The sequence below is a fragment of the Hipposideros armiger genome, unplaced genomic scaffold (assembly GCF_001890085.2).
Source record: "Hipposideros armiger isolate ML-2016 unplaced genomic scaffold, ASM189008v1 scaffold_98, whole genome shotgun sequence".
NCBI lineage: Eukaryota > Metazoa > Chordata > Mammalia > Chiroptera > Hipposideridae > Hipposideros > Hipposideros armiger.
Window position 1 is genome coordinate 3,910,042 of NW_017731448.1, and position 26,368 is coordinate 3,936,409.

Consider the following 26,368-nt stretch of genomic DNA (forward strand, 5'->3'; position numbering starts at 1 on the left):
GAGGCAGATCAGTCGCCGGCTTCTGGACGGCCGCTCACTGCGGCTGCTGGCCGCTCACGCTGGCTGCGGGCTACATACGGTAGCCCATGGCAACCCACTGCCACAGGGACTGCAGCCTACGCCGTCGCAAACATTTTTTCTTAATGAGGGATACAATACACTTGAAAGTATATGTACCTTCCAAATAACTTAGAACACAGAAGCGTCCAGCTATTTGTTTTGCCAGGTGCTGTGTACTCCTGAATATTTGAGAGGTACCGGGTTGGGCGAGTAGAGGAGTGAGGAATTAATGGTCGAACCCTCCTGCCCTCTTTGTTTTGCTTCGTAAGTTTGGATTGAAAGACAGATTGGGGTCTTTGGATCTGATTGAGAAGTGTTTTAGGCTCATTACAATGTGAAGGTTGACTACTATAAAATGAATGATCAGACAACCCCTGCATTAGAGGAGTGGAGAAGGTTGTAGAAATAATCTTAAATAACACCTTCAATTTAAAGTTGGAGAACTATGATCCAGAGATGCTAAAGGTCTTCTAATGTTAATAGATGTGTACAGTCAAGATGAGTTTAGAACCTAATTTCCTTGCCTTTAAACCAATACTCTTTCCCAAATACTTCTGCCCAGGAATGAAAACAAGAGGAAATTGGCTAAAATTCTAGAAGGAGGCATTTATAAAATCTATGAAAACTTCATAATAAGAGTTATCACAGCTGAATTACAATAGGCTAGTTGTAATAATCTCTAAATTATCTAAGAGATTAGATAATTAGGATTAGAGGATTAACAATTTGGATGTTTTATTAGAGTGTTCACTGGAGACAAGGAGATAGCTAGTTTCTAAAGAAACCCTTCTTAGTTCTCTGATTCTGTTTTCTCTTTGTAATTTAAATTAAGGAACTGAGGTCAAATAAAGATCAAGTTTCTTTGGGAGGCAAACTATGTTGAATCGTAGTAACCGCTGGGTTCTTTATGGGATTAGTGAGCTGGCCCTTGTCTTTACAGGTGGTTATTTGTATCATGCATTCAAGAGAGTGTTGGCCACTCTTTAAAATAACAGGACTTCTATTCACATGATTATTGCACAATCTGTGCATAAACGTTGTTTGAGTTTTCTATTGCAGCTGTAACAGGTTACCACAAACCCAATAGTTTAAAATAACGTAGTTATGGAGGTGAGAAGTCCAAAGTGAGTCTTAGAAAGTTAAAATCAAGGTATCAGCAGGGATGGTTCCTTCTGGAGGTTCCAGGGGGAGAGTCCATTCCAGCTCCCAGGGCTGCATCTTCAAAGCCAGCAGCTCAACATCTTCACTTCTCTGTCTCTCTGGGCTCTGCCTCAGTAGTCACGTTGTCTTCTGCCTCTGACTCTCCTGTCTCCCTCTTATATGGACCTTCAGACTATCTTTGCTCCACCTGCATAACCCAGGACAATCTTCACATCGCAAGATCCTTAACTAGATCCCACCTACAAAGTCCCCTTTGCCATATAAGGTAACATTCGCAGGGGATTAGGATGTAGACATCCTTTGGGTTGGGGGCACAGATGACCTTGAAGATGCTTTGAAGAATCAGAAATAATAAAGAACATTATTGAGCACACACATGCTTAAATGAATGCGCTGGCTCTCTTTTATTGTGAGTAAGCTTACCAGGCAGAACTATTTGGTGTCTCAAGTAGCCTCTTTAATACTTAGCTTAGAAATGGTTGATAAATTTTAGGACTTTATTCTTTAGGAAGTACAAGTATTTATTTAAGGACGTGTTTACATCTCTGATGCATTAGGAGTATATAACATGGATTTTTCTGTATTCAATTCTAACTTCATTTCCTAGAAGAAAATTGTATCAGAAAAAAAGATGTATGATATTTGTTGAAAAATGTATTTACTCCAGAGGTAAAAATCCATTAACCATCATTCTTAGTTTTGAAGTAAAGTTGTTGATTTCCTCCAGAATTGGCCTTTCTGTCCATGGAACTTAGTGTTAAATATTACTTCATCACAATGTACCTTATGTACTGTATGTACCTTATGATGGTAACAGTAAAAGAAAAACTTGGGGATTTTCACTTCTATAGTATCTGTTGAATACCCCCTGTGGAATAGGCACTGGGCTTAGTGTTGAAGATACAGGGATGAAAAAGATGAATTCCAGGAGCAGCTAAAACGCACGAGCAGACAACATGGAAGGACACCCGGGGGTCAGGGTCAGGATAGGAGGAGGGGCCACTCGAATATGTGCAGACTCACAGAAAGCCACCTGCGCTGACTCTTCAAGTGTGAGTCAGAGTGAGGCAGCTGAGAAAACTGGGAAGCTGGTTAGAGAAATAACAGGGTGAGAAAACGTGTGAAACTGTGGTATGGAGCGACTTTAATCTTGATTTTACTACAGCAGTTTCATCAAGCACTGATTTAAAAAAAATTTTTATTTTTAAATTAAAGCAAAATGCTTAATCTCTTTGACTCCCTTTTACTTTTTTCCAAAGAGGACCTGGAATTGCTGCTTGACAGGGTCAATGATTGGATCGAGTTCCGCATTGACGCCGTTCTGGAAGAAATGAGTCTCACGCTGCTTTGCCAGCTGCCCCAGGAGGAGCCACTCAGCTGCGAAGAGTTTCTCCAAATGACCACGGTTAGTGGAACAGTCATGTTTTTATTAAATGTTTTCTTTTTTTTTTTTTCCTGATTCATTTTTCTGCAAAGGGCATTTTTTGAAGCATAAATTTTTTTTCTCTACCTGTGACTGGCCTGTGATAGATGCAATTCAAACGTGGAGCCTTCTGACAATCATTTTAAAATGAAGGGAATGGATCTAGGGAGTCGCTTAGCATGAGGAACAAATAATTTCTTTTCAGATCAGCAGGAGGGAAATTGCTGTGGAACATAATTCTCGTTTTTTCATATTTTTTGAAGAATGGGGCCATTTAGCTGAAGAGCTTCTTGTAAGCTAGGGTTCATTAACAAAGCAATTGTTTTAAACAGCTCTGGACAGAATTTCTCCTTTAAACTTTTCTGTAGAGCAGCGTTTCCCAAACTGGTGTTCTGTGGCACACGGCTCCGGAGCCATTGCTGGGAAACTTTGGAACAGGAGAGTGTGTGTTCTGACTGCTCAGGGTAAAGACTGTACCCTCCTTCAGCCTTACAGATTCTTTACACATTGTCATATTAAAATAAAGGCCATCAGAAGGGCTCCTGGAAAAGAGCCCATTTAACTTTCTTTAACCGATTATTTCTCAAACTTATTTGCAAAGGGAACCCTTTCTTCTCTGTGCCAGGATTAAGATCATGGGCGTGGTGCTCCGTGAAGTGTCCCTGTGGGAATGTCACTTTAGCATCATTCACAATGATCCCGATAGCATCCTGATTATAAGACCTCATCAGTGATGATTTTAGTTTGGCATGTCAGGAGTCCCCAGGACCTTCCCCACTAGAAGGACCCATGGAACTCAGAATCTAGTTGTACTCAAGGCTAAGACTTACTACCTTGACGTTGTAAGGGTATAGTTAGAACATAAGGGAACAGACAGGTGGAGTTTGGAGGAATGTATGTGTGGGCTTCTTCATGTTGTCTCATAGGGCCACATAGAGCTTACTTTGTCCCCAGCAACAAAAATATAGCAACTTGTCTTATTAGGGAAACCACTTCATGGATGGTGTAGATGTTTGACCACTGTGCTGTATACCTGAAGCTGAAGCTGAATAATATTGAATGCCAACTATAATTAAAAAAAACAAACAAAACAAAACAAAATATATATATTTTGTCACTGACTATATATATATATATATATACATACAGTCATGAGATGTGGAGTACAGCATAGGGAATAGAGTCAATGGAATTGTAACAGCTATATATGATGTCACAGGGGGAGTAGATTGGGGGGGAGGGGGTTCTCACTTTGTGAGGAGTGTAAATGTATAACTATTATATTGCTTTGTACACCTGAAACTAATAAAAAAAATACCGCAACACATTTGCAATGTTTCTGCCCGAGGAAGCCCACTACAGACTGAATTCCCAAGGTTTTCGTTGGGTGTGGTCACATAGGCACCCCTGACTAGCATGGACCCAAATTGCAGAATCCCAGAAGGAACGCTGTTGCTCAGCACAGACCACACTGTTTGCACAAGCACCCTGAGAACAGTGAGCCAGTCCTGTCCGCTAGGGAACCGTGTTGTCTGTTTACGCGCTTCTTAATAAAATTGTGCTGCCCTACTCTACATACAGCAGATTTTGAAGTGTTTGTTTCTCAACGTTTTTTTGAAAAATATTTTTCATGTTGTTATACGTCTTTCATAGTTACCATTTTAATGATGCCTTCAGAATACTCTATTGCATTGATGGACCTTAATTTACTTTCTAGTTCCCTGTTACTGGACATTTCCATGGCTTGCAAAGTTTTGCTGTTTTGCCAAGAGCTGCAATGAATATATTTCTATGTAGCACGCGTTTTCCCCCTTTAAAATGATTTTCTCTTCTAAAGTAAGATTATTGCACCAAAGAATGGGACTTCATTTAATGGCTCTTAATATTTGTCACCAAATTGCTTTTCAAAAGGATGGTATGAACTTACAATGCCTTCAGCAGTGTGATAGTACCAATTTCACCATCTTCCAACAAACACTCTTTTATTATAATTATAATAAAATTTGTATTATAATAAATTATCTAATATATTATTATAAATAAAATGTAACAAATGCATTATAATAAATTCTAAAAAATAATTATAAATGTTATAGAACATTTTAGTTTAAGTAGCAAAATCATAGGACCTAACTTTAATTTGCATTTTTGATTACCAAAATAAATAACTACCAATATAAATGAATGATTACCAATGTAAATGGTTTTCTTTGAATTTGTTTACTTTTCATAATTTATTTATTCTTTCAATAATTTTTTGTGAAGCTCCTATGCAAACCACTGTTGGAGATACAGCACAAAACAGAGGAAATCCCTTCCATCATGGAACCCACTTTCAAGTGGAGGGTACAGAAAAATAAACAAAAAAGTCAAAAAGCAAAAAACATGGCAGGTGGTGATAAGTTCACTGGAGAAAAATTAAGAGGGTAATGGAGAAAAGGAGCACCTGAGAGGGCTGTGATTTTATATCAATGGTCAGGGATGACTTCTGTGATTACACAGGAAGTGAGTGAGCAAACCACGTGACTATCTTTGGGGAAGAGCAAACAGCGAGTGCAAAGGCCCCGAGGCAAAAGCTTGTTGTTATGGTAGCTGGAGGGAGATGTTTAGTTGAAGTTCATTGAGCGTGTTCATACGCTGAGGGGGGAAATCAAGTAGAGAAGGAGAAAGGGAATAGCTGGTAAGCAGTGTCTCTGGGGAAGCAGTGAGTCTGTGATTTAGAGCTCGGGTTTCATGATTGTTCTTGAATGGATGGAGAAACATTGCATTCCCTGAAAAAGGAGGAAAAGGGTAATGATAGAGGCCGGTTTATCTTCTGGGTGAAGGCATGGGGCCAGGGAGTTTGGTGTGTCCCTATATCATGGCCTCCACTTGCTTTGTGCTGTAGAAACCAAGGTCATTAGCTGAGCATGATGAGGAAGGGTGGCCTAAAGATTTGAGGACACAGCTGTTATGGGGCCAATAGAGGAATGTGACTGGCATGATGTAGAAGGATTCCTGGGTAGCATTAGGGGCCTGACCGAGTCGGGTTGGAGATGGACCATGAGTTGCCAGTGCCGAGCGCCTGTGCTGCCCTGACCTCTGTGTGCAAGTGGGGATGTGGATCACCTGCTTCGTTTGGGTTGGGCTTCTTCTGGATGGAACAGTGAAAGGCTGAGGGCGTGATGATGGAGTAAAGGATATTGGAAAGGAATGGTTGAAGTGAGAAATCATGTCATTAGGAGAGGATGTATACAGTCAGAGGATTTGAGATGCAGACTTAAAAAAATATTAGCCATCTCTCAGAGAACAAAGAGCTAGTTCATACGGAATGAGATGAACAAGCTTGGGCAAACATAAGCCCCGTGGTTATATGAGGTTTGCTGACCATTATAACAAGTATTCCTTGAGTGCTTACTTGGTGTTAGGCACTGTTCTTAATATCATACACACATTATCATCTTGAATATGCTCCAAAACCTAAGGTAGTTTCTACCATCACCACGATTTTATGTATTGGAGAATCATGGCCCAGGAGGATTTCGCAGAGTCACGCAGAGCTAGGATTTGAACCCAGGTAGTTTGGTGCTAGAGTTTATACTTGTCACTAGATGGTGCAAACTCTATCTCATCCCTTACCCAGTCTGTGTCCTGCCTCGTTTTTGTAACTGTCTCTGTCTCTTTTTCATAACTGTCTCTGAACTAGAGATTGGTCGTTGGGTGAAGTTCCGAGTTGGGAGTGAAGTAATAGTTTCAGGACACATGAGAATGCTCCTGTGTTAATGGCATCAAAATGCCACGTGCCCTGCAGCAGTGGAGTGGAGGTGAAGCTTGTGGGTGATGAGGAGGTAAATAAACCATGAAGCTGATGTTTGGAGTGGATGGTCCACGAGCACATTAGAGAGTTTCAGGATGAATAATGGCGGGATTTGGGATGGAGCTGGAGATGGTGACCACCTGACCGAGCCTATTGCTTCATGGGCTTATTCTCCAACTAGGTGGTAAATCCCTAATTGTCTACATCACCTGTCTCTGTCAATCCATCAGTTTGTCCATCCTATCTATCTATGATCTATCTATCTATCTATCTATCTATCTATCTATCTATCTATCTATCTATCTACCTACCTATCTATCTATCTATCATCTATCTATCTATCTATCTATCTATCTATCTATCTATCTATCTGTCATCATCTGCTGTCTTACAGAATTGATCACAGTGCCCCAATCATATTAGTTTATATGTGTTAAATCTCATTCTTGAGAAATGTGTAATCTAGATGGAGGGGAGGGGAATATCTAAAATTAATTCGGGCTGACTATGGCTTGTTGGCAAAGGTGAGGATGGGAGGAAGGCTGCCTAGAGCAGATTTATGTGAAATGAGGAAAGCTTCATGGGCAGAGAGCTGCTGGTGGCTTTTGGAGTTGTTTCCTCCACTGCTGGAGAAGTAATGTGATTTTGGTCCATCCATGCCACTCCATTGGTTCCTTTGTTCTTTTCCAGGATACCTGGCCTGGGTTAGTGTGAGGGGTGTGGCCAAGCACCACTGGAGGCCAAATTCTCACCTGGAGGCTGAACCTATGGCATCACTATCATCCTTATGTGCTTGCAAGAGCTAGATCAGCAAATGTAACACTGTGCTAAATTTTTTTGTTTTTTGATAGGACCTTTGTGTAAATGGTGCTCAGATACTACACTGTAAAAGCTCATTAGTAGAGGAGGCAGTCAATGAGCTAATAAATATGCTACTGGATGTGGAAGTTCCATCTAAAGAAGAAAGCGAAAAAGTATCCAATGTGAATGGTGCTGATTCAAGAAATGAAGGTTCAGGTAAGAGGGGGTATGTTTTTCTAGGACATCACTAAAAACTAAAATTTAACTTTTGACATAGCACTTAATTTCACACTTCTATAAACACCCTCCCAATTTTATAAGGACATTTATAGATCTGAAATTATGATTCTGAGCCTATTATAATGACTCCATGTAATTAATTACATTAGTATTTTTTAAATTATTTTTTATTGTGAAATACACATTTTTTAGAATTAGTTTCAGCTGTACAACACAGTGCACTAGTTATACTTACATTAGTATTTTTTAAACTCTTCAAACATGTACTTTACATTGGCCCATTAACTCTCTTTGCATTTAGGTGTGTGTGTGTGTGAGTGTGTGTGTGTGTGTGTGTGTGTGTTTGTGTGTGTTTACCTTACCAATAAAGTAGGCTAGATTATGGATTGGAATTCCCTTTGGAGTATAGCTGCACTAGAACGTTTTGTGGGAGAGATAAGGACACAGAGAAGGGAAGCTATTCTCCCAAGGTTTCCTGGCTGAGGACCCCTCAGTCCAGCTGATGCCCCAATTTCCTCTTCCTATCCTTTGATGGTCTCGCTTTCTAAGACATGTGACATTTAAGTGTTATCAAGCTTGCATGTAATTTATCTTAATTTTCCTCTTTTTAATTGTAATGGATGGTTCTCTCTCTCTCTCTCTCTCTCTCTCTCTCTCTCTCTCTCATCTCATAACAGCAAAAAGAGAAGGAAATCCCGACTCCCTAACGTCTTCCCTGACTGCCGGGGCCAGTCTCCTGCCTGTGATGACAATCACGAGGAAGAAGAAAGAGACTGAGATGTTAGAGGAAGAAGCCCGCGAACTGCTGTCTCATTTCAACCACCAAAACGTGGATGCCCTTCTCAAAGTTACCAGGAACACCCTGGAGGCCATTCGCAGGCGCATTCATGCCTCCAACACGATTAACTTCCGGGGTAATAGTCCCACAGAGTCAGCCTGTGGGTGGCTGGGCACAGTTCCTGGTGTGTGTGTGTGTGTGTGTGTGTGTGTGTGTGTGTGTGTGTTCCTGTTAAATTTAAAGAATTAAAAAACCCAGCGCTTATCGAGTGCCTCCTTGTAAGTTTATTCACTGTGAACTTCGATTTCCCCAACAATTCTATGGAGTAGATACTGTCATTACTCTCATCTGAATACTCATGTGGAAACTAGAGCACAGGGAGGCTAAGTGATTTGCTTAAAGTCGCTTAGCTTTTGATAACATAAGAGTTGGCATCACTGTTACTCTTTTTGCAATAAGGTGAAAACATGTAAAATGAATGGGTGAAAGAAAAAAAAAACCTCACACATTTTAAAAAGATCTAGAGAAAGAAAATTTCATTGTTAAATTAGTAGGCGATTAGCCAGTCTTATAAGTGAGAGAGATCTTATTAATGCCCTGCTCTTCAAAGCAGAATAATTTTTTTTTTACCAATTTTTTGTCAATTTAGTACTTTCCAGTTGGTTTCCTCATTCTCAATGCAATCATCTCTTCCTCAGCACAATTCAGAAAGAGATATTGCGTTTCCCAGATGGGCCACAAAAATCCATCACATCTAGAGAGACATTCTGAAATTAAATTTTAAATTAAAAATAGTAAAAAAACCCCCCAGTAATTAAAATGGAAAAACAATAGGATAATAAGGCCTTTTTATTTATTTGGAATATTGGCATTTTAGGGAAAGTGTCTCTAGCATTTAATTAAAAGTGGATGAATAAAAGTATAAACACTGAAATAAGTTTGTGATTGGTGGCATGGTTCATTATGTTTTATTATATTTCAGAGTGCAGGATAGTTGTTTTCTGTGACACAGGGATATAATTAGAGCTTATTAAATGTTGGTTGATATGCCGAATATTAAATCACATTTATTTCCCAACTTTATATATTATGGGTATTTTCCACTATATTCATAAAGTTACACACACACACACACACACACACACACGTCTATATTTATATACCTATACCTATTTTGAACGTATAAACCTCTGGGGTATAAGTGGTGAGTTACGTTTTATTTCTTCTCCACTTTTCAATTGCCCTGAGTTCGGATTATATGCACTGTGGCAGGAAAGGCATATGTTTTATTTGAAATTCCAAACTGGTTATTTGTTTTGACTTCGGCTTGTTTTGATCGTTGTTCTTGATTCCCTGGTTATTTATTCTACTTAACTAATTTGTTGGCATACTCTTATTTGGACAGTATCATTTTCAACATTTTAGATAAGAGTTTACGTAGTTAAAGCCTGATCCCACACAGTGGGGATCCTTTGTGGAGGGTGTACCAACAGATTGTAACAGAAGATGGCTTGGGTTCCACTGAGCTGCTCAGGGGAGCAAAACTAGACCCTCCGATAATTTTCATTCATTCCTTCATTCATTCAAGAAATACAGGTCTGATTATATATCTATAATATATTGTTGTAGGTGCTTTAATTTTTCTGGTTAATAATGAAATAAATCCCATTTTAAATTAAAAAGAGTAATCGTCCCCGTTTTGCATGACCTCAGACAGTAACAGTGCATCTCCGATGAAGCCCAACAGTCGGCCCATTTTCCGGGCTGGCGTCACTCTGGTCATTCCCAACATCGCCATGACCCCTGCCCTGGAAGACGTCCAGCAGACGCTGAACAAAGCTGTGGAATGTGTCATCAACGTTACCAAGGGGGTTAGACAGTGGAGTGGTGAGCTGTCGCCCACGGTGAGTGTGGGATGAAAGAATTATTGCATATGGAGGCTGCTGCTTTTACGGGTGGGACTGAGCTGAAAAATATCCCTTTCCATTGTAGAAAAAGATTCATGAAAGAAAAAGGGCTGCTTTGCAGAACGGTGAGGACAGTGGTTCTGATGCTGAAGTGGGAGAAAAGGAACCTCAAGGTACATGTTCTTTTAAGCTAGCCCTTGTAAACCAGTATTTATTGACCTAAAATATTTTCCTGCCATGCAATTCTTAGATCAGATTAGATCTGAATATTAATGAGCCAATTTTAAGTTTCCAAAATATAAATAAAGATTCATGGAATTTAATATCACAGTTGTGGGTGCATCATTGATTCCTGGTTGACTATGATGATGAGACCTGGGGGACAAGAAGGGCTTACGTTCTTAGTTTAAAGAGATACTTGTCTTTACCACAGTGAATATTTCCTCATATTCAAGAGACATTGTTGACCCGTTATGTGTCCTGTTTTGCCGGCATGCTGTGCCATGTGTAAAATGCTGTACATCCCATCATTTTCATTTTTCTTCTGTAAAATGTAGGGACATGTGACATGCAAGTTGCTGTACTTTAAGGAATATAATGTGGCAGCTCTGAAAATCTGATTTTCTTCCTCCCAGGTTCTGTTGTTGTTGTTACTATTTGTTTCTTTATTGACTTTCCTGGACTAAGTCTATAAAACTTGTCTTTCCTGTGGAGTGTACTATTATAATCTCTGCTTGATTAGTTTTCTGGTCAACTAGTGATTGCACAGGGATTTCCTTTCATTCTCTGACCCAGTAAGCCTTCCACTCTTTTCCTAGGGACACTGTGAATATTGGAGCGCCCCGAAAGCTCAGGAAGTTTGCAGCACTGCCTTAGCCTTTCCTTCCTGGTTGTGCAAAGCCTCTACTTCAGCCAGAGCTTAAAGACTGGAACATCTTTCAGTCTTTCCTGGACATGCGCACAGCTCCATACCTTCTAGAGCCCCAGGACTGTGTCAGGGATTTACGACGCCTTCCGTGGACATCTCATTCCCCAGATCTGTAACATTTTTGGCCAACCTCTTATTTGCCTCAACGAACATCATTGCTTTAAGGAGCTGTGACCTTACACAATTGTTGCCAATCATATTTTGACAAACACCTTGGGGATAGGAATTTCTTCTCAATGAGTTCTCAGTCAGGTCAAATAAAGATAAATTCTTTGAATGGGGCTTTTCCAGGAAGCATTCAGACAGGTCAAATAGGGACAATTTTGTGAGGCTTCCTGAGGAGCTCCGAACCCAGCCTGGGCCCTTCGGTGACGTCTAGGTGAGGAGTCTCAGAGTCATGGCGGTTGTAAGGCTGCTGAGTTTCAAAGCTTCTGCGTAGCCAGGGAGGGGGCAGTGGGCATAGAGCAAGTTCAACACCACAAAACTTGCTGTTATTACTGAGATTTAGCACTTTTTCTTGAATAAACAAATGTTCCTTTGATGGTTGAAAGCTTTGGTTAATTCCCAGAGTCCTGAAGAATTGATATTGACATTTTTTTTCAATGTTTTCAATTGCTTTTATAAAAAAGAAGATTTTCAAAGGTCCTTACTTTCCCATTACAGAAATCCCCTCCTCTTTTGAAAGCACGTTCCCTATGCTGTTGATATAAATTTTCTCTTTTTCTGTTTTTAGATACCTTTGAGGTAGCGTCTGTAAACTTACCCATTCCCGTGCAAACCAGGAACTATTATAAGAATGTCTCTGACAACAAAGAAATTGTAAAGCTAGTCTCTGTGCTTGGCACCATCATCAACTCCACCAAAAAGGTATGTCACGAGGTTCTTTCCTTTACAGCAGGCACCTGTGTGAAGCTGAACATCTCAAGCTTGTCCTTTATGTAGGCTGGGTCTCACCTGTGCCTGCAGTGAGCAGCTTATGACATCTTACACATGCCCAGCAAATGTTTGTTTAACTAGAGACTTTTTATTCTGATTTCAAGGTAAAAGAGAACTATTATTCCCACGTTTTCTATTGAGTTCTGTTTAATGCCTTTAACCTATTTATTTATTCAGTACAAATAAATCTGTTAAACAGTTTGATGTGTCCCAAACCACAACTTGGACTGGTGTTATCATTCACCTTCGTAGAGTCAGTGGTACTAGTACATTTGAAATAGAATTAGATTTATAGTCAATTCTTCATATTTGTGTAGTCAGGCAAATCTTTAAAAATATCAGATGAGAATTTATGTATGTTGCCATGTGGAAATCAGATAATGCTGAGAACAAAGAAAATATTAGTATTATCAATACAAACTGGACATGGATATAAATTCGGGTTCATTTTTATTTCTAACCTGCTCATCTCTCAACTTTTCATTTTTCAGGCAAATCTGTCCTTGTGGTCAAAAAGATTCAAAGCCCTGAAGTCAGTTTCTACTTAAATAAACTTATATTCACATTGCCACTGAAATCTGTTGACTCTTTAAAATGTTTCTCAGTGCTGAGGGAATAGTTGTCACTCAGTAAATATATCTCTTCTATTACTTAGTTTTGATAGAATGATTTCATTTGTTTAAAAGCATTTTGAAAGGCTGCCATTGCTGTAACTGTGTGAGGAAATATTAAGTTAATTTTAATGTGTTCTCGGGGGAACGGGAAGCTTTTGCATTTATGCATTTCCAATTTTCCTTTCTTAATATATTGAAGGTCTTGTATTTAATTTTGCCCTAGGGACAGTGTTCACATAATTCAATTTAACAAATATTTATCTAGTGCTTAGTTTATCACGCTCTATACTAAATGATAAAGCTACGTGGAGTATTCTGTAATGATAATAAACATTCAGATATATTTCCCAGTGTCTCAGTAATCATGGAAAATACAATAAATTAAATCAACGATAAGATCCATTGCTTCCTGTGAATATAAGCAGCCTCTATTATGAAAAACTAAGGGCAAGGCTTAGTAGTAGTAGTAACATACTTTTGGCAACAAAATACTTATTTCTGTGTCATTTTTGTTGCATCTGGTTTTGAAGGAAATGTACAAATCTTAGTCTTCCTTAAAATAATAAAAAGGGTTGGTTGGCACTTAGAATACCTTGAAGGACTTTTTCCAAGTTGATAGGGTGGCCAGATTGCCTCTGGAAGAAAATAGGCACCTTTGGTCATAATGCCAGACATGGCCTTCCTCTACAGCCATAGACCCTTCTGAATGGTTTTCCCTTAACCACAGAAAATCCTAGGACCCAGCCCCTTTCCTCTTGCCATAGCTGATTGGATCGGAATGTAAACCTGACCTACATCTAGCACTTCCATAGGCTGGTCATCAACTTACATCATTGCCTGGCTTGAAAAGACGAGCTAGGTGGACCAAACAATGAAAATAACGTTGGGGCGAAGATTACTTAAGTAGAACCGTTCTACGTATATAATTTATGTAATTTTTTCCTTTAAGCTCTAGGTTACCTCCACTCTAAAAAATACCAATTTAATAAAGACTGACACTTTGAGGTAAAATAAATATGAGTCTAAAACTTGTTTAGTTTGGGCATATCTTAATATTATCAACTCTTGGATATTGAAAGAGCTCAGGATTCTGGAACTTCTACCTGTATCTGGGTGTCTTTGATAATCTGTAATTCATTCAACAAACCTTCATATATTTAATGTGAGTATGTTTATCTGCTGTTGCAGTGCATTCTGGGCATTCATGTCAACACGTCAGCCCATGCCAAGGGAGCATGTTGTGGTTGGGACAAGCAGTGTCAGGCTTAGCTTTCTGCATTTTAATGAGTGGGAAGTATCATACCCATTAAACATGAGACTCAGAGAGACATTTTAGCTGCATGTCGGGAGTTAGAGTGAAACTATTCCTTGGTTTGGAGCAGGTTGGTGCAATTTGCTTAATGTAATTGGACCATTTAGAATGCTGTTCGTAAAGCTCTGTTTTTGCAAACAATTGCATTTTCAATTTGATTTCAGTTTAAAAAAATTTTTCTCATGAAGATGTAACATTGAAATTATAATATAAGCCAATTATAATATAAGCCAGTAGGAATCACTGATGTCTAAGAGGTATAAGCATTATAAATGAGGAGATACATTTTTAATTGTTTGTAGATGATATGATTATCTACCAAGTAAATCCAAGAGGCTAATGTGAAAAAAAAATTATGGCTCAATATGAGTTAGGTTAGTAGTCAGCAGGAAGATAATTGTCAGTATTTCTGCTGTAATATAAAAAGTGTGTTCCTGAAAATCCTGTTGTACAAAGTTGCACATTTAGTAAAAATACGAATTATGAGAAAAACAGGATTGAGACAGACTCCCCAAAACCTCTGTAACCAGAGTAGCAACAAAAACAATAACAACCATAGTAAAATATTAACCTGTTGAATAACAGTCTAATGCGTATAGAATTTTACTATCAAATGGTGGGAGAAACTTGGTCGAAGGTGGTGTAAGAAACAGCTGAAGCTGCTGAGTTATGGAAACAAGGATAAAATATACAAAGATCAGGTGGAACTGTGCAAAGAACTTCCTCAAAACAAAGTGGTGACTAAGTTGGCCCTAAGGAAGAAGAGGTAGAGGGGGCGTGGCATAGGATTGCGCCCCTTCATGGCTTTCTGCTTTAGCTAGTACAGAGCAAAGTGCTGGGAAAAGTAACTTTTGATAATAATGTGACTTCCTCATTTATATTGACATTTTCCCCTTGTTACCAATTGTGAATGAGTGGATTCATCTTATAGAAGCACTCTTTGTAGAAAACAGGACTGTTTATTAAAAAAGTCACTTTTTAAAGCTTATATGCCATCTACAGCTAGTTATAGTGGGAAACAGCATCATTGAAAAATACCTGGGAATATACATACTAAGAAGTGTGTGGGGTCTCTATGAAGATTACTCTAAAATAGAACAAGGAATTTAAAAACCATGATTGGAAGATTTGGAAACAATACTATCTTCCTGAATGGGAGACTTAATACCATGCAAATGTCAATCCTTAGCAATGAATTTATGCAACCCAGGCAATCTTTCATTGGGGTTCGATGCTGGAAATGTTCTGTTTGCCCCTATGGAGATCTAATCTCCATTCTGACTTTAGGGAACAAGTCAATAGGTTTCCATTGAGGCTTCTAGTAAATTCTACCAAGTAGAGTCTTGGAGGAGAACTGAGGGGTAGGGTCATGGGGAAAGAGTAATATCAAGAGTATTTTTTCCCCTATAGCACTCTCTGTGGCATGATTTTGAGCTGTGGTTTTTGACCTAAGGTCCAACTCCCATCAAGAGGGCCTGCCCACAAGAGTCTTCATGGACTGTCTATTTCCTGTTTCTAGTAGCTGTCCCCCTCTTCTTTTGGCTGAGGATGGTCACGGTTTCCCTGTTACTAGTCCTGGGTTACTATTTACACTATTGTATATAGTTCAAATTCTGTGGCATTTCCAACTCATCACACAGTTAACTAAACAGTTTATGAATCCATAGGAACCACCAACAGTTGGCTAATACACTCATGGATAGCATGCCATCTCTGACTCTGCCTTCTCAACACAGGTCTGTTATTTGTATCCTAGGAAGTTATCACTGCCATGGATTGCTTCAAACGCTACAATCACATTTGGCAAAAGGAGAAAGAAGAAACCACTATGACGTTTATTCTGAAAAACCCTTTGCTTTCTGAATTCAAATCCCAGATTCTGTATTTCCAAAACCTACAGCAGGAAATTAATGCAGAGCCTGAATATATCTGTGTGGGTGCCATTGCTCTGTACACAGGTTGGTTCGTTTTCTTTCAGACAGCCATAAAAATTCAACAGTAGTGTTCTGTTCCTTTACTTAGATTAGTGTTCCAGAGAGTTCTAGCTATCTTAAAGACTGACTTTTCTTTTGTGGGTCTCAAGCTTTAAGACCAATTTGTAGATTTATTTTTAATCCCCTTCTGAATAATTATTTATTATGGACTCTTTTGAATATTTTGCTGCTAAACCTTGAAAATATATGCTAATTCAGAGAAAGGGGATCTGTTATATTTGGAATGAAAATTTACCCTTTCTTTAATAAATAACAGTAACAAACTTGAGGCTTGTCTCCAGTGGTTTGAGATGTACTTTGTCTCTTTTTTAGCATTTTGAAATATGTTTTCAAATGCTGGAAAACAGGCTTTATAAAAATAAATGAATATATAATTATGAAGAAACTATTAATTTTTATTTCCAGTTTGATTTTTCATATGTTAGAGGGCGATGAGCTGCATAGTCTTTACTATTGGTGAACAGTTGCACTGCGTCTTCTCCTACTGGTTCAAGTTTTTCAGACTTAATTGTGGACATGTGGGTTTTACAGCCGACTTGAAGTTCACCTTGACTGCTGAGACAAAGGCCTGGATGGTTGTCATCGGCCGTCACTGTAACAGAAAATACAGGAGTGAGATGGAAACCATTTTTACGCTTGTTGAAGAATTCAATAAGAAACTGAATCGTCCAATTAGAGACCTAGATGATATTCGGATTGCTATGGCAGCACTGAAGGAACTCAGGGAGCAGCAAATTCCCATTGACTTCCAAGTAGGACCTATCGAGGTAACTGATGATCATTTGTTTATTGTAGAAATATCTCCACATGTCGGGTGATAGTAGCTGAAATGCTGACCAGGCCTGGACTGTAGCTACTGGATGCTAAACCTGAGAACAACACGATGTCTGACCCTCAGAGGGGGGCCTTCTGTGGGCCAGTGCTCATCCTTCACGTGTCACCTAAGCTCCCTAAGAGCAGAGCTTGAGATGAGGGTTTCCGAACACGTGATTTATTGAGAGTGTTCATGGTAGAAGGAGAAGGAGGGAAATGGGAAAGGATGAGCTTGGCTTGGAGGTAGGGAAGCTCAGTGAGGGTGTGACCCCAACTGTAGACTGACTTCAGCCTGGTCCTATGGGGAGCTCTGGCACATGAGCCGTACCACACCGCCATCCCACCTTGAGGTGAGTGGCACTGCCCTTTGCACCCTCAAGTCTGCTCATCACTGACCATAATCTTCCCATGAGGAAGCTTCTATTCAGCTGAGGACAGTTTTCCAGGGAAGAAGGCAGCTTGATCCCTGCAGCTGCCACTCCCAGCCACTGGGGAGGCAAATACCAGCTGGTAAACAGGACCCAGATGGGGCGCTAGCAGTGTCCATTCACGTATTAACTCTGTATTAACCGGTTTCATCCTTACTGCAACCCCACTTTATGCACAAGGAAGCTGAGGGGCAAAGAAGTTTTGCAATTTGACTGGTGTTACCCATTGCTTTTGTTTTTAGTATCATACGATCTTTTCTAGATGAAAATGCTTTTATCAGGAGTGGGTCACTATATTTATTCTTTTAAATGTGACTAGTATAATTGTAGCATTAAAACAATTGCAGACATAAGAAAACATTATCTTTTTTTCACACCTTGACTTGAATGTCTGGACTTAAACTTGGATGCTCAGGCTCGTACTCTAATCTCACACTTTCTGGACCCCTCTTTGAATTTTGGAAAATTGTAGGTTATTGTGAAAATGGCACTGATAACTGAACCTTTGCACCTCTGCTGTGTTGGGTCAGGGAACTCCCATGGTCCACTGTGCTCTTCATGGGAACTGAAACTTCAAGGGAAGAGTCCTTGTTTAGTGTAGGACCAGAGGGGGTCCCTGGAGGCCCAGAAACTGCCAACCCTGCCTTCCCCCACCTGAGAGTTAAGACAAAGCTGTAGTCAAGTAGCCCAGATCAAAAGACAATCTTAATTATAGATAGAACTTGTTTGGAAGACATGGTGTAGTGTATAACTCCCATCTTCCCATAATACCCCTGTCCCATCTCCCCACCCTACACATGCACCGTATGGGCTTGTGAATGCTAAATCCTGGAGTGGGCTTCCCCACCCATCAGAGGCAGCATTGGAAAGCTGCAGGCCTCTCTGTAACTCTGCTCCATTTTGTTGGACAGGGTGCTGATCAGAGGCACGCCTTCCAGGAGAAAGAGGGAAGAGGGGAGACACCCTGGGCTGTGCCCGCTCAAAGCAGCAGCCTTTTCCCCAAATTGACAATCAGGTGTCTATTCTGCCTCTGTGGGGAAGGGTGATGGTGGGAGAAGCGACCAGGGATGTTTAGGGCAAGTCCTTTCTCAGGAAAACCAACCTTTGTCCCATTAGTCTTCTAGCCAACAGAGTGATCCAGGAGTTTGCATCCTTAGCATGTGGACTTGGACTGCTTCTTACCCTCTGTGTCTTACTTTTGGAAATTTTTACAAATAAAGTGAAATGGGGTAGAGTTAAAACCCTGATTTATTTTGTGATTCTTAAACTAGCCATTAAATTGTTTTGTTTTTCATTTAGTTGGTATAATTTCATAGTTTTCAAATACAATTTAGGGGCCTAAGTATGAATAAAAACACCTTTTATTTGTACAATGATTTTTTAGTTTTCAAAGTGCATTTAAAATGATATTTTTTTGATATTCAGAAAAAACCTGTGAGGCAGTCAGGGAATTTTCCCATTTTGCAGATGAGGAAGTGAGTGTTTAGGGGCTCAGCTGCTCATTTGAGCTTTTCCAGTTTGTAAGTAGAGTAACTATAACTCTGGTTGAGTTCCCTATCATGGCTACCTTTTCCATTCTAATTTGTTAAATAGTGACTATGTGTAGATTTATGTATCTGACTGGGAGGATTTACATTTTTTTTTCTGTTGTGTAGGAATCCTATGCCCTCCTGAACAAACACGGGCTTCTGATAGCGAAGGAAGAGATGGACAAAGTTGATACTCTGCGCTATGCGTGGGAGAAGCTTCTGGCGCGTGCCAGCGAAGTTCAGAATGAACTAATCTCACTGCAGCCCGGCTTCAGGAAAGAGCTGATCAGTACCATGGAGATCTTCCTCCAAGAGTGTCGCCACTTCTATGTGGACTATGATTTGGTACAATTCTAACTTTCTCTGTATGCGTTTTTGGGGGAGAGAGAATAGAGCATGCAAAATGTGCGTGTGTGTGTGTGTGTGTGTATGTGTGTTACATGCTATTGAGTTGGCTCTGACTCCTGGTGACCCTGTGGATGAGTGACATCCACAATGTCCTGTCCTCCCAGCCCTGCTCAGCTCCTGTGGACTTGTGGCCGTGGCTTCTCTTATGGAGTCAATCCATCTCCTACCTGGTCTTCCTCTTTCCTGCTGCCTTCTATTCTTCCAGCATTATTGTCTGTACCAAAGAACCCCGCCTTCTCATGATGTGCCTGAAGTAGGACCGCTGCGGTGTTGTCATGTTTGCCTCCAGTGATGTTTCAGGCTGAATTTGCTCTGGGACCCACTTGTCCATCTTCCTGGTGGCCCAGGGTCTCCACAGAGCTCTCCTCCCCACCACATTTCAAATGATGCCATTTTTTTTCCTGCCAGCCTTCTTCACTGTTCCACTTCCACATCCACACACAGTAATTGGGAATACGAGGGTGTGGACGCAAAATGTAGTCATTGTTTCAAGATCATGTGCCAAATTTCATGAAATTCCCTAGGAATGGGAATGTTGTTTTCGCAAGAGCAAAGGCATTTTCCTTTCACAATCCTTTTCCCTTAGAGTTCATCCAGAATAATTTCAGCAGGAAATAGGGAATGTAAATGTGCTGTTCATATCATATCATTGGTCTGTTGCAGAAATTGTCTGATAGCTTTCTAAATGTGTGTAGGCAAATACTGTTAGCACGTAGTTACAATGGTGGTCCTTTCCATCTTATTCATTAGTTCCACAAGCACCGTCAAGCTCCCAGTGTGTGCCAGGCGCTGCCCTTGGTGCTGAAGACACAAAAGAGCCCACACATGTATGAATTTTAGTGTAGAATCTTCTATTTGGAATATGTTGTGTAATGAGACCCATTTTTAGCCAATTATAATGTGCTAAGAAGGGAAATATGCAGAGGATTGGGTAAAACCTGTGCCTATTAACTAGCAGCACACCCAACCACAACATTAGTTAGGCGAGTGAGTCCATGCACTATCTCCATGGATGAAGAAAGTACAGAAATCCACATATTTAGGCAGGAAAGCCTGACTGGAATGTTAAGAGTATAGGTTACTTTACAAATACGTTGACAGTAGAATGGTGAAATCTGTAGTTTTGTGGCATTAGTGTTTCAGTTCAAAACCAGACATTATATGTGCTTCCTATAGAGTAGTTATTGACCTTTGCCTTGTCACCAAAGAAATGAATAGCACATATTTTTAATTTTCCAAATTTCTTGACATGTGGAAGTTGTGGCATTAACTTGTAGTTAGACTTGAAAAGATTTCCAAATGAGTCACTTTCATAAGTGCTATTTTTATAAAGAAGAAACTCTGTTTCCTATCATGTGCCATGCATGAAAGCTAACTTTGATATTCAAATACCTTGAGCTCATGAAATTTGTATGCAAAGACTTCATTCTGTTTTATGTTTATTTTAACTTTTTGTTTCAGAATGGTCCAATGGCTAGTGGCTTGAAACCCCAGGAAGCCAGCGATAAGCTTGTCATGTTTCAGGTAATCTTTTTAGTTTCTGTGACCTTCTAAACACCAAAACCTTAATGTGTTTTAAACAGAGATTCCCCCGACCCCCCACTTTGATACAGAAAGGTTTATTGTGGAATATGGTATGTACTTACATTTAAAAATTACGATTTGGTGTGGTTACAATTAGAGTTGGTTTTAATTAGGGTCACAATTAGTATGGTTACAATTAGAGTTAGTGTAACTAATTATACTCATTTAGCATTTCTATTTACATGTTTGCTGATTTGCCAATCTTTTTTTTCATTTGCATGTTTATTCATGTGTAAGTCATTTTGATGAGTTTTCACGTATTTTTATTAGAATCAATTTGATAATATCTACCGAAAATACATCACCTATACTGGGGGAGAGGAGCTTTTTGGTCTGCCAGTTACCCAGTATCCTCAGCTTCTCGAGATAAAGAAGCAGCTAAATCTTCTCCAGAAAATCTACACTCTTTACAACAGTGTCATAGAAACGGTGAATAACTACCATGACATCCTGTGGTCAGAAGTGAATATTGAAAAAATCACCAGTGAACTCTTAGAGTTCCAGAACAGGTGAGAAATTAACTGCTTCACAGGCCCAGAGCTATTGAATGGCAAATGCTTCCTCCTTTGATTTGGCTGTCAGGTTTTCTTCTCTCACCAGGTGATTTGAAAGCACATTGTGCTGCCTCACTCTTGTCCGTCAGACATCACCTTGTCAAATGCTATTTATTAATTACCACTGTGTATGTACATGGGGAGAAAGCACATCCTTTAAACCGGGAGGAATCTTGTCAGGGGCTTTTCTGCAGCCCAGAGGAGCTGATCCCTATTTATATTATACTTATCAAACATTCGAAGTTTATGTTAGATGATTTCCTGGAATAAAAACAACAGCCCCAAGATTTTTCGATGTCCTTTCAAGTATTGAACCAAAAGAAAGTGGAGGGCCATTTGTTATACTTTTTGGTTGACAGCCTGGTACACTGTGCTGTGCTTTGTACTTAGTAGGGTCTCAGGATGTGTTTGTAGAACCGAATTGAACGTGGAGGCACCTCTGTCCTTTGAAATAATGGCTTTTATCTGGTTAGCTATTATGAAGGATTGTAAAAAATCTTTCCTGATTGGGAGGAGAATTTTCTGTAGTATAAAAGTATATTCTACTTGTATTAACAGATACCCTCTGACTCATGAGATTTAAACATGTGAGAGGTATTTGAAGTGACTGTTTCTGAGAGATGTGCTGGCAGACAGTCTTGGACTAGAGACTTCTGGGTTCATATTCAAGTGAGCTCTCACGGTGTCTTCCTGTCGCAGGTGTCGGAAACTGCCCCGGGCCTCCAAGGACTGGCAGGCTTTTCTGGATCTGAAGAGAACCATTGAGGATTTCAGCGAGTGTTGCCCACTGCTGGAGCATATGGGCAACAAGGCCATGACAGACAGGCACTGGGAAAGGATAGCTGCCCTCACCGGGCACAGTCTGGACGTGCGGAACGAAACTTTTAAGTTAAGAAACATCATGGAGATACCTCTGCTGAAATACAAAGAGGAAATAGAGGTACAGCTGATAAAAAGTGTGCTGTGGTGGGAGGCTGGAAAGTCTCGTGGGATTTATTTGATAGTATTCCTACATCGTGGGATATTGGAGTGGTAAACTTTGCCAGGACGTTTGAATCCCTTTCCCTGGCATTCAACTGTTCATTCCTTCAACAAATATTTCTGTAACAAATGAGGATGGATTCCTGCATTCATAGCTCATTAAACAGTTTGTTTAAATTAAATATTTATACAAATAAGGTTACAAGCCATGGTAAGTATCATTGAAGGAAAAGCCCTCAGTGCTGCTCAATGGAGACCCTATAATAAAGGGGCTTGGCCTGTCTGAGAGGAGGGTACAGTGATAAGGGTAGAAAAGGGTGGGCTGCGTGAAAAGGGTTACTTCATGCAGGGAGTCTGGTTGTGTGGTGGGGGAGAGGGGCTTGGAAAGTATAAAAAAGACAGTGCCAGGCAGAGGGAAAGGCATGAGTGAAGGGTCCGAGGGATGTATGGGGGACAAGAAGCCCAGAGTGGCGGGGGTCTGAGCATGGAGGAGAGACGGGACAGCTGAGGGTGGGGACATGGAGTAGGGCTAGGACGTGTTATTGATTTTGGGAGCCATCTAGGAGACATATTTTGAACAGAGGATGCCAAGGTCAGATTTTTATGAAGATCACTCTGGTAGCTGTGTGGAGAAAGGATTGGAGGAGGGCAAGGGGAGAGGGTGGGAAAGCCGACCGAGAGCTGATAGGAACACCCCAGCAAGAGATAATGGTGTTGGGTGGGGGAGCAGATAGTGAAGCTGGAGAGGGGAGAAAAGATTGAATAGGTGTTTAGGAGGTAAAAACAGGTAGAATTTGGTGATGGAGGGAATCTGGTAGGAGAAGCAAGGGGAAGCTAGATTTGCTGTGAGATCTGGATGGATGGTGGTATTTATCACTGAAATAGGGACTGCTGGAAGGGAATCAGGTTGGGTGACAATGGACAAAGATGGTGAGCTTGATTTTGGGCATGAGTTTGATATTTCACCAATGGTGTCTGGGGTTCCCTTGACACATCCAAGCAGAGAAATCCAGTAGGTGAATGGATGTGGGTGTTGCCTGGAGGTACAAAAGGTTAGTGGCTGCATGGGCATAGATCGCTCACCCAGAGAGGGCATGTGAGGCGAGAGCAGGACTAGGACAGGGCTTGACTCATGGTCCCGGAGAAGACGAGGCTGCAGAGGAGCCTGGGAAAGTGAGCAGAGAGCTGGGAAGAATCAGGTTTCTGCCGGTCCTCTCCTCTCATTCTGCACCAGTTTGACTTCAGAGGTTAAGCAGAGACACATTAAATTTTGAGTCTTTGATTAAAATTTCAAAATTTAAAAGGTTATTGCATATTTTTTATCCCGATTTAAAAAATTTTGTTATACTCGACATATAACTTTGTGTAAGTTTAGGTGTACCACATGTTGATTTGATACATTTATATTGCAGTCATATTGCAGCATTCGAACACCTCTATTTCATCACATAATTTTCATTTCTTTGAGTGGTGTGAGAATAGTTAAGATCTAGTCTCTTAGCACGTTTAATGTTTATAGTACAGATTTGTTGCCTACAATCAACAGACTGGGTATTAGATCTTCAGGATTTATTAATCCACTAGGTGCCAGATTGTATCCTTAAACAGCTTCTCCCCACTTCTCCCACTCCCCAGCCCCTGGTAACCATTCCACTCTCTGTTTTTTTTTTTGAGTTTGGTGTTTCAGATTCCTCATATAAAGGGTATCAGATAGTATTTATCTTTCTCTGTCTGACTTATTTTACTTAATCTAATGTTCTCCAGGTCCATCCATGTTGTCTCAAAGGCAGGATTCTCTTTCTTCTGATGGTTGAATAATATCCCATCATTGCATGTCTTTTCTGTTATTTTTCTTTCTGGAATAATTTGGTGGGAAATTTTTACAAATGAAGGCTCTGTTATTTAGTAATATTTCTATCTCCATCTCTATTCCTAAATCTCTACCTACATACACAACGACCATTTATTACATTGCAGTTTAGACCTGGAAATATGGGTATTTTTAGATACATATGAAGCAAAGAGTGAAGAACCTAGACTATTCCAGCAGGACGTGTGACTTGCATGTGATAAAATGAGAGCCTCCAATTTTAACAGGACATCTGTGTCAGTGCCGTGAAAGAGAGAGACATTGAGCAAAAGCTGAAGCAAGTGGTTCACGAATGGGACAACAAGACGCTCACGTTCGGCAGCTTTAAAACCCGCGGGGAGCTCCTCCTCCGAGGGGACAGCACCTCAGAAATCATCGCCAACATGGAGGACAGCTTGATGTTGCTGGGCTCCCTGCTGAGCAACAGGTAGGAGAGCCTCCATCTCTTCCCTGAGATTTCAGACTCATCATAACACACATTTCAAGAAAAGTGAATTAAAAAAAAAAAGCAACAATATCCCTTATACAATTTACTCATTATTAACAGCACTTGTTTTAATTTTAGCCTTTGGCACAGCGTGTGAAACACTGTTTCTATTTCATTATCCTCTATTTGTGGGTGTGTTTGAGACCACCAATTGGACACAATAATGCAGCATATAATGAACCACTTGGATCGTGTGGAACATTTTAGCTCTGCTGCTGATAAGCAGCCTCACCGCATAGAAGACAGCTCAACAGGCTCGAGAGTCCAGGGCAAAAATTATCCTGATTTTCAGAATGATCACGCTACTTGGAAAACCTTTTTGCCAAGTTATGGACTTCGAGCCCTTAGTGGTGTGCATATTTAATGAGATGGTGGATCCAGATAGAGAATGAGTTTAATTCACGCTTCAATTTGACAGTAACAGCAAAGCCTTCATGCTTCAGCCAAGCAAGCCATAGACTCATGAACTCGTATTTCCTTGGTTCGTTGCTTCCCTTTGCTCTTTCTGATGTAATTTTTGTTCACCAGGTGCTTCTCAAGTACATGGTAATTGTGTAGAACCTTGGTACCATTGAGATAGGAATTGTGTTATTCTGTCTTTAAAATGCCACTCTGTTCCCTGCATATATGTGTATTCCATAATTTTAATGTAGGAAGTAATAACTACTTAATACTGTTTTGATAAAAAATTTCTCTTTTTTCCACTTACGTGGTAAACATGTATTTGAAATGAGTAATATAAAATATAAACTTAGATCTCTGAGATTTAGACCATTGGTAACCTCGAGTCTGACCTACTTAGGATTTGGTGAGTTTTAACGAATTTGGTTACCGTTCATACCTAACCAGAATAAGGGACAGATGGAAGATAACGCATCCTAGGGAGGTAAAAAAGGCCCACGTATAAATCAAGTAAAAATTATTTATGCTAGGGATGGGGAAACTTTCCTTACTGATGGCATCGACTCCACAGACAGAGTCATGTGAGAAACACGGATTCAACATAAATTTGTTGAACACCCACTATGTGCCATGCACCCTTTTTGGTGCTATGAAGAGAAAAGTGAATAAAACAAAGGTCTCCATTGCTATGGAACTATATTCCTGTGAAAAGTATAAACAAAACCCCCCAGAAAGATGTATGGAATACTAAAACAGCCTGTTTAACAAGAATAGGGAAATTAAAAATTTATTCACTAATCTGACTAACGTTTGAGAAGACTTCAAGCCCATATACTGTTAGACTGGTGAGATTAATAAAGGGAGAAGAAAGAAGAGAAAAAAGTAACAATAGGCAGTATAATCATGTAGGATTAAGGTTTTTTGCAAATAACAGAAGCACCACACACAACGTCACTTTAACAAACTGAAGTTTGTGTCTCTCACATGTAAAAGCAGCTCCAAGGTTGGTGGTTCAGGTTGGAGTGGGGGTTCCACCGTGTCACCAGGGACCCAAGCTTTGTCTGGCTCACTCTTCCGTCTTTTCTAAGTGTGACCCTTCTGCTCCACACTACCCCTTACATCTAATGTTGATGCTTACTTTTTATCTAGAATCGTGACTACATACTAGACACACCTAGGGAATTAAAAACAATCCCACCCTCTGGGCTACATCCCAGACTGATTGGATCAGAGCCTCAGGGATGGTACCTAGGCAGGCACTGGAGCTTTAAATGTTTGCCGGGTGATTTCAGTGTGCAGCTAAGGTTGAGAATTATTGATGTGGAATGTAGTCCTGGGACTGCTGCAAAGGAGTTTGGGAAA

General features: G+C 40.2%; 1 protein-coding gene across 1 annotated transcript in view; it reads left to right on the top strand.

Moving 5' to 3' along the window:
* Positions 1-26,368, top strand: part of DNAH5 (dynein axonemal heavy chain 5) — a 212,920-nt gene that overhangs the window by 46,685 nt on the left and 139,867 nt on the right. Inside the window, exons 17-29 of the mRNA XM_019646195.1 lie at positions 2,481-2,626; positions 7,292-7,457; positions 8,159-8,395; positions 9,973-10,163; positions 10,252-10,339; positions 11,828-11,961; positions 15,713-15,914; positions 16,482-16,717; positions 18,847-19,065; positions 20,590-20,652; positions 20,983-21,221; positions 21,966-22,206; positions 24,345-24,544. Of these exons, the coding sequence (XP_019501740.1) occupies positions 2,481-2,626; positions 7,292-7,457; positions 8,159-8,395; positions 9,973-10,163; positions 10,252-10,339; positions 11,828-11,961; positions 15,713-15,914; positions 16,482-16,717; positions 18,847-19,065; positions 20,590-20,652; positions 20,983-21,221; positions 21,966-22,206; positions 24,345-24,544 (2,362 nt within the window). The remainder of the gene's footprint in view (positions 1-2,480; positions 2,627-7,291; positions 7,458-8,158; positions 8,396-9,972; positions 10,164-10,251; positions 10,340-11,827; positions 11,962-15,712; positions 15,915-16,481; positions 16,718-18,846; positions 19,066-20,589; positions 20,653-20,982; positions 21,222-21,965; positions 22,207-24,344; positions 24,545-26,368) is intronic.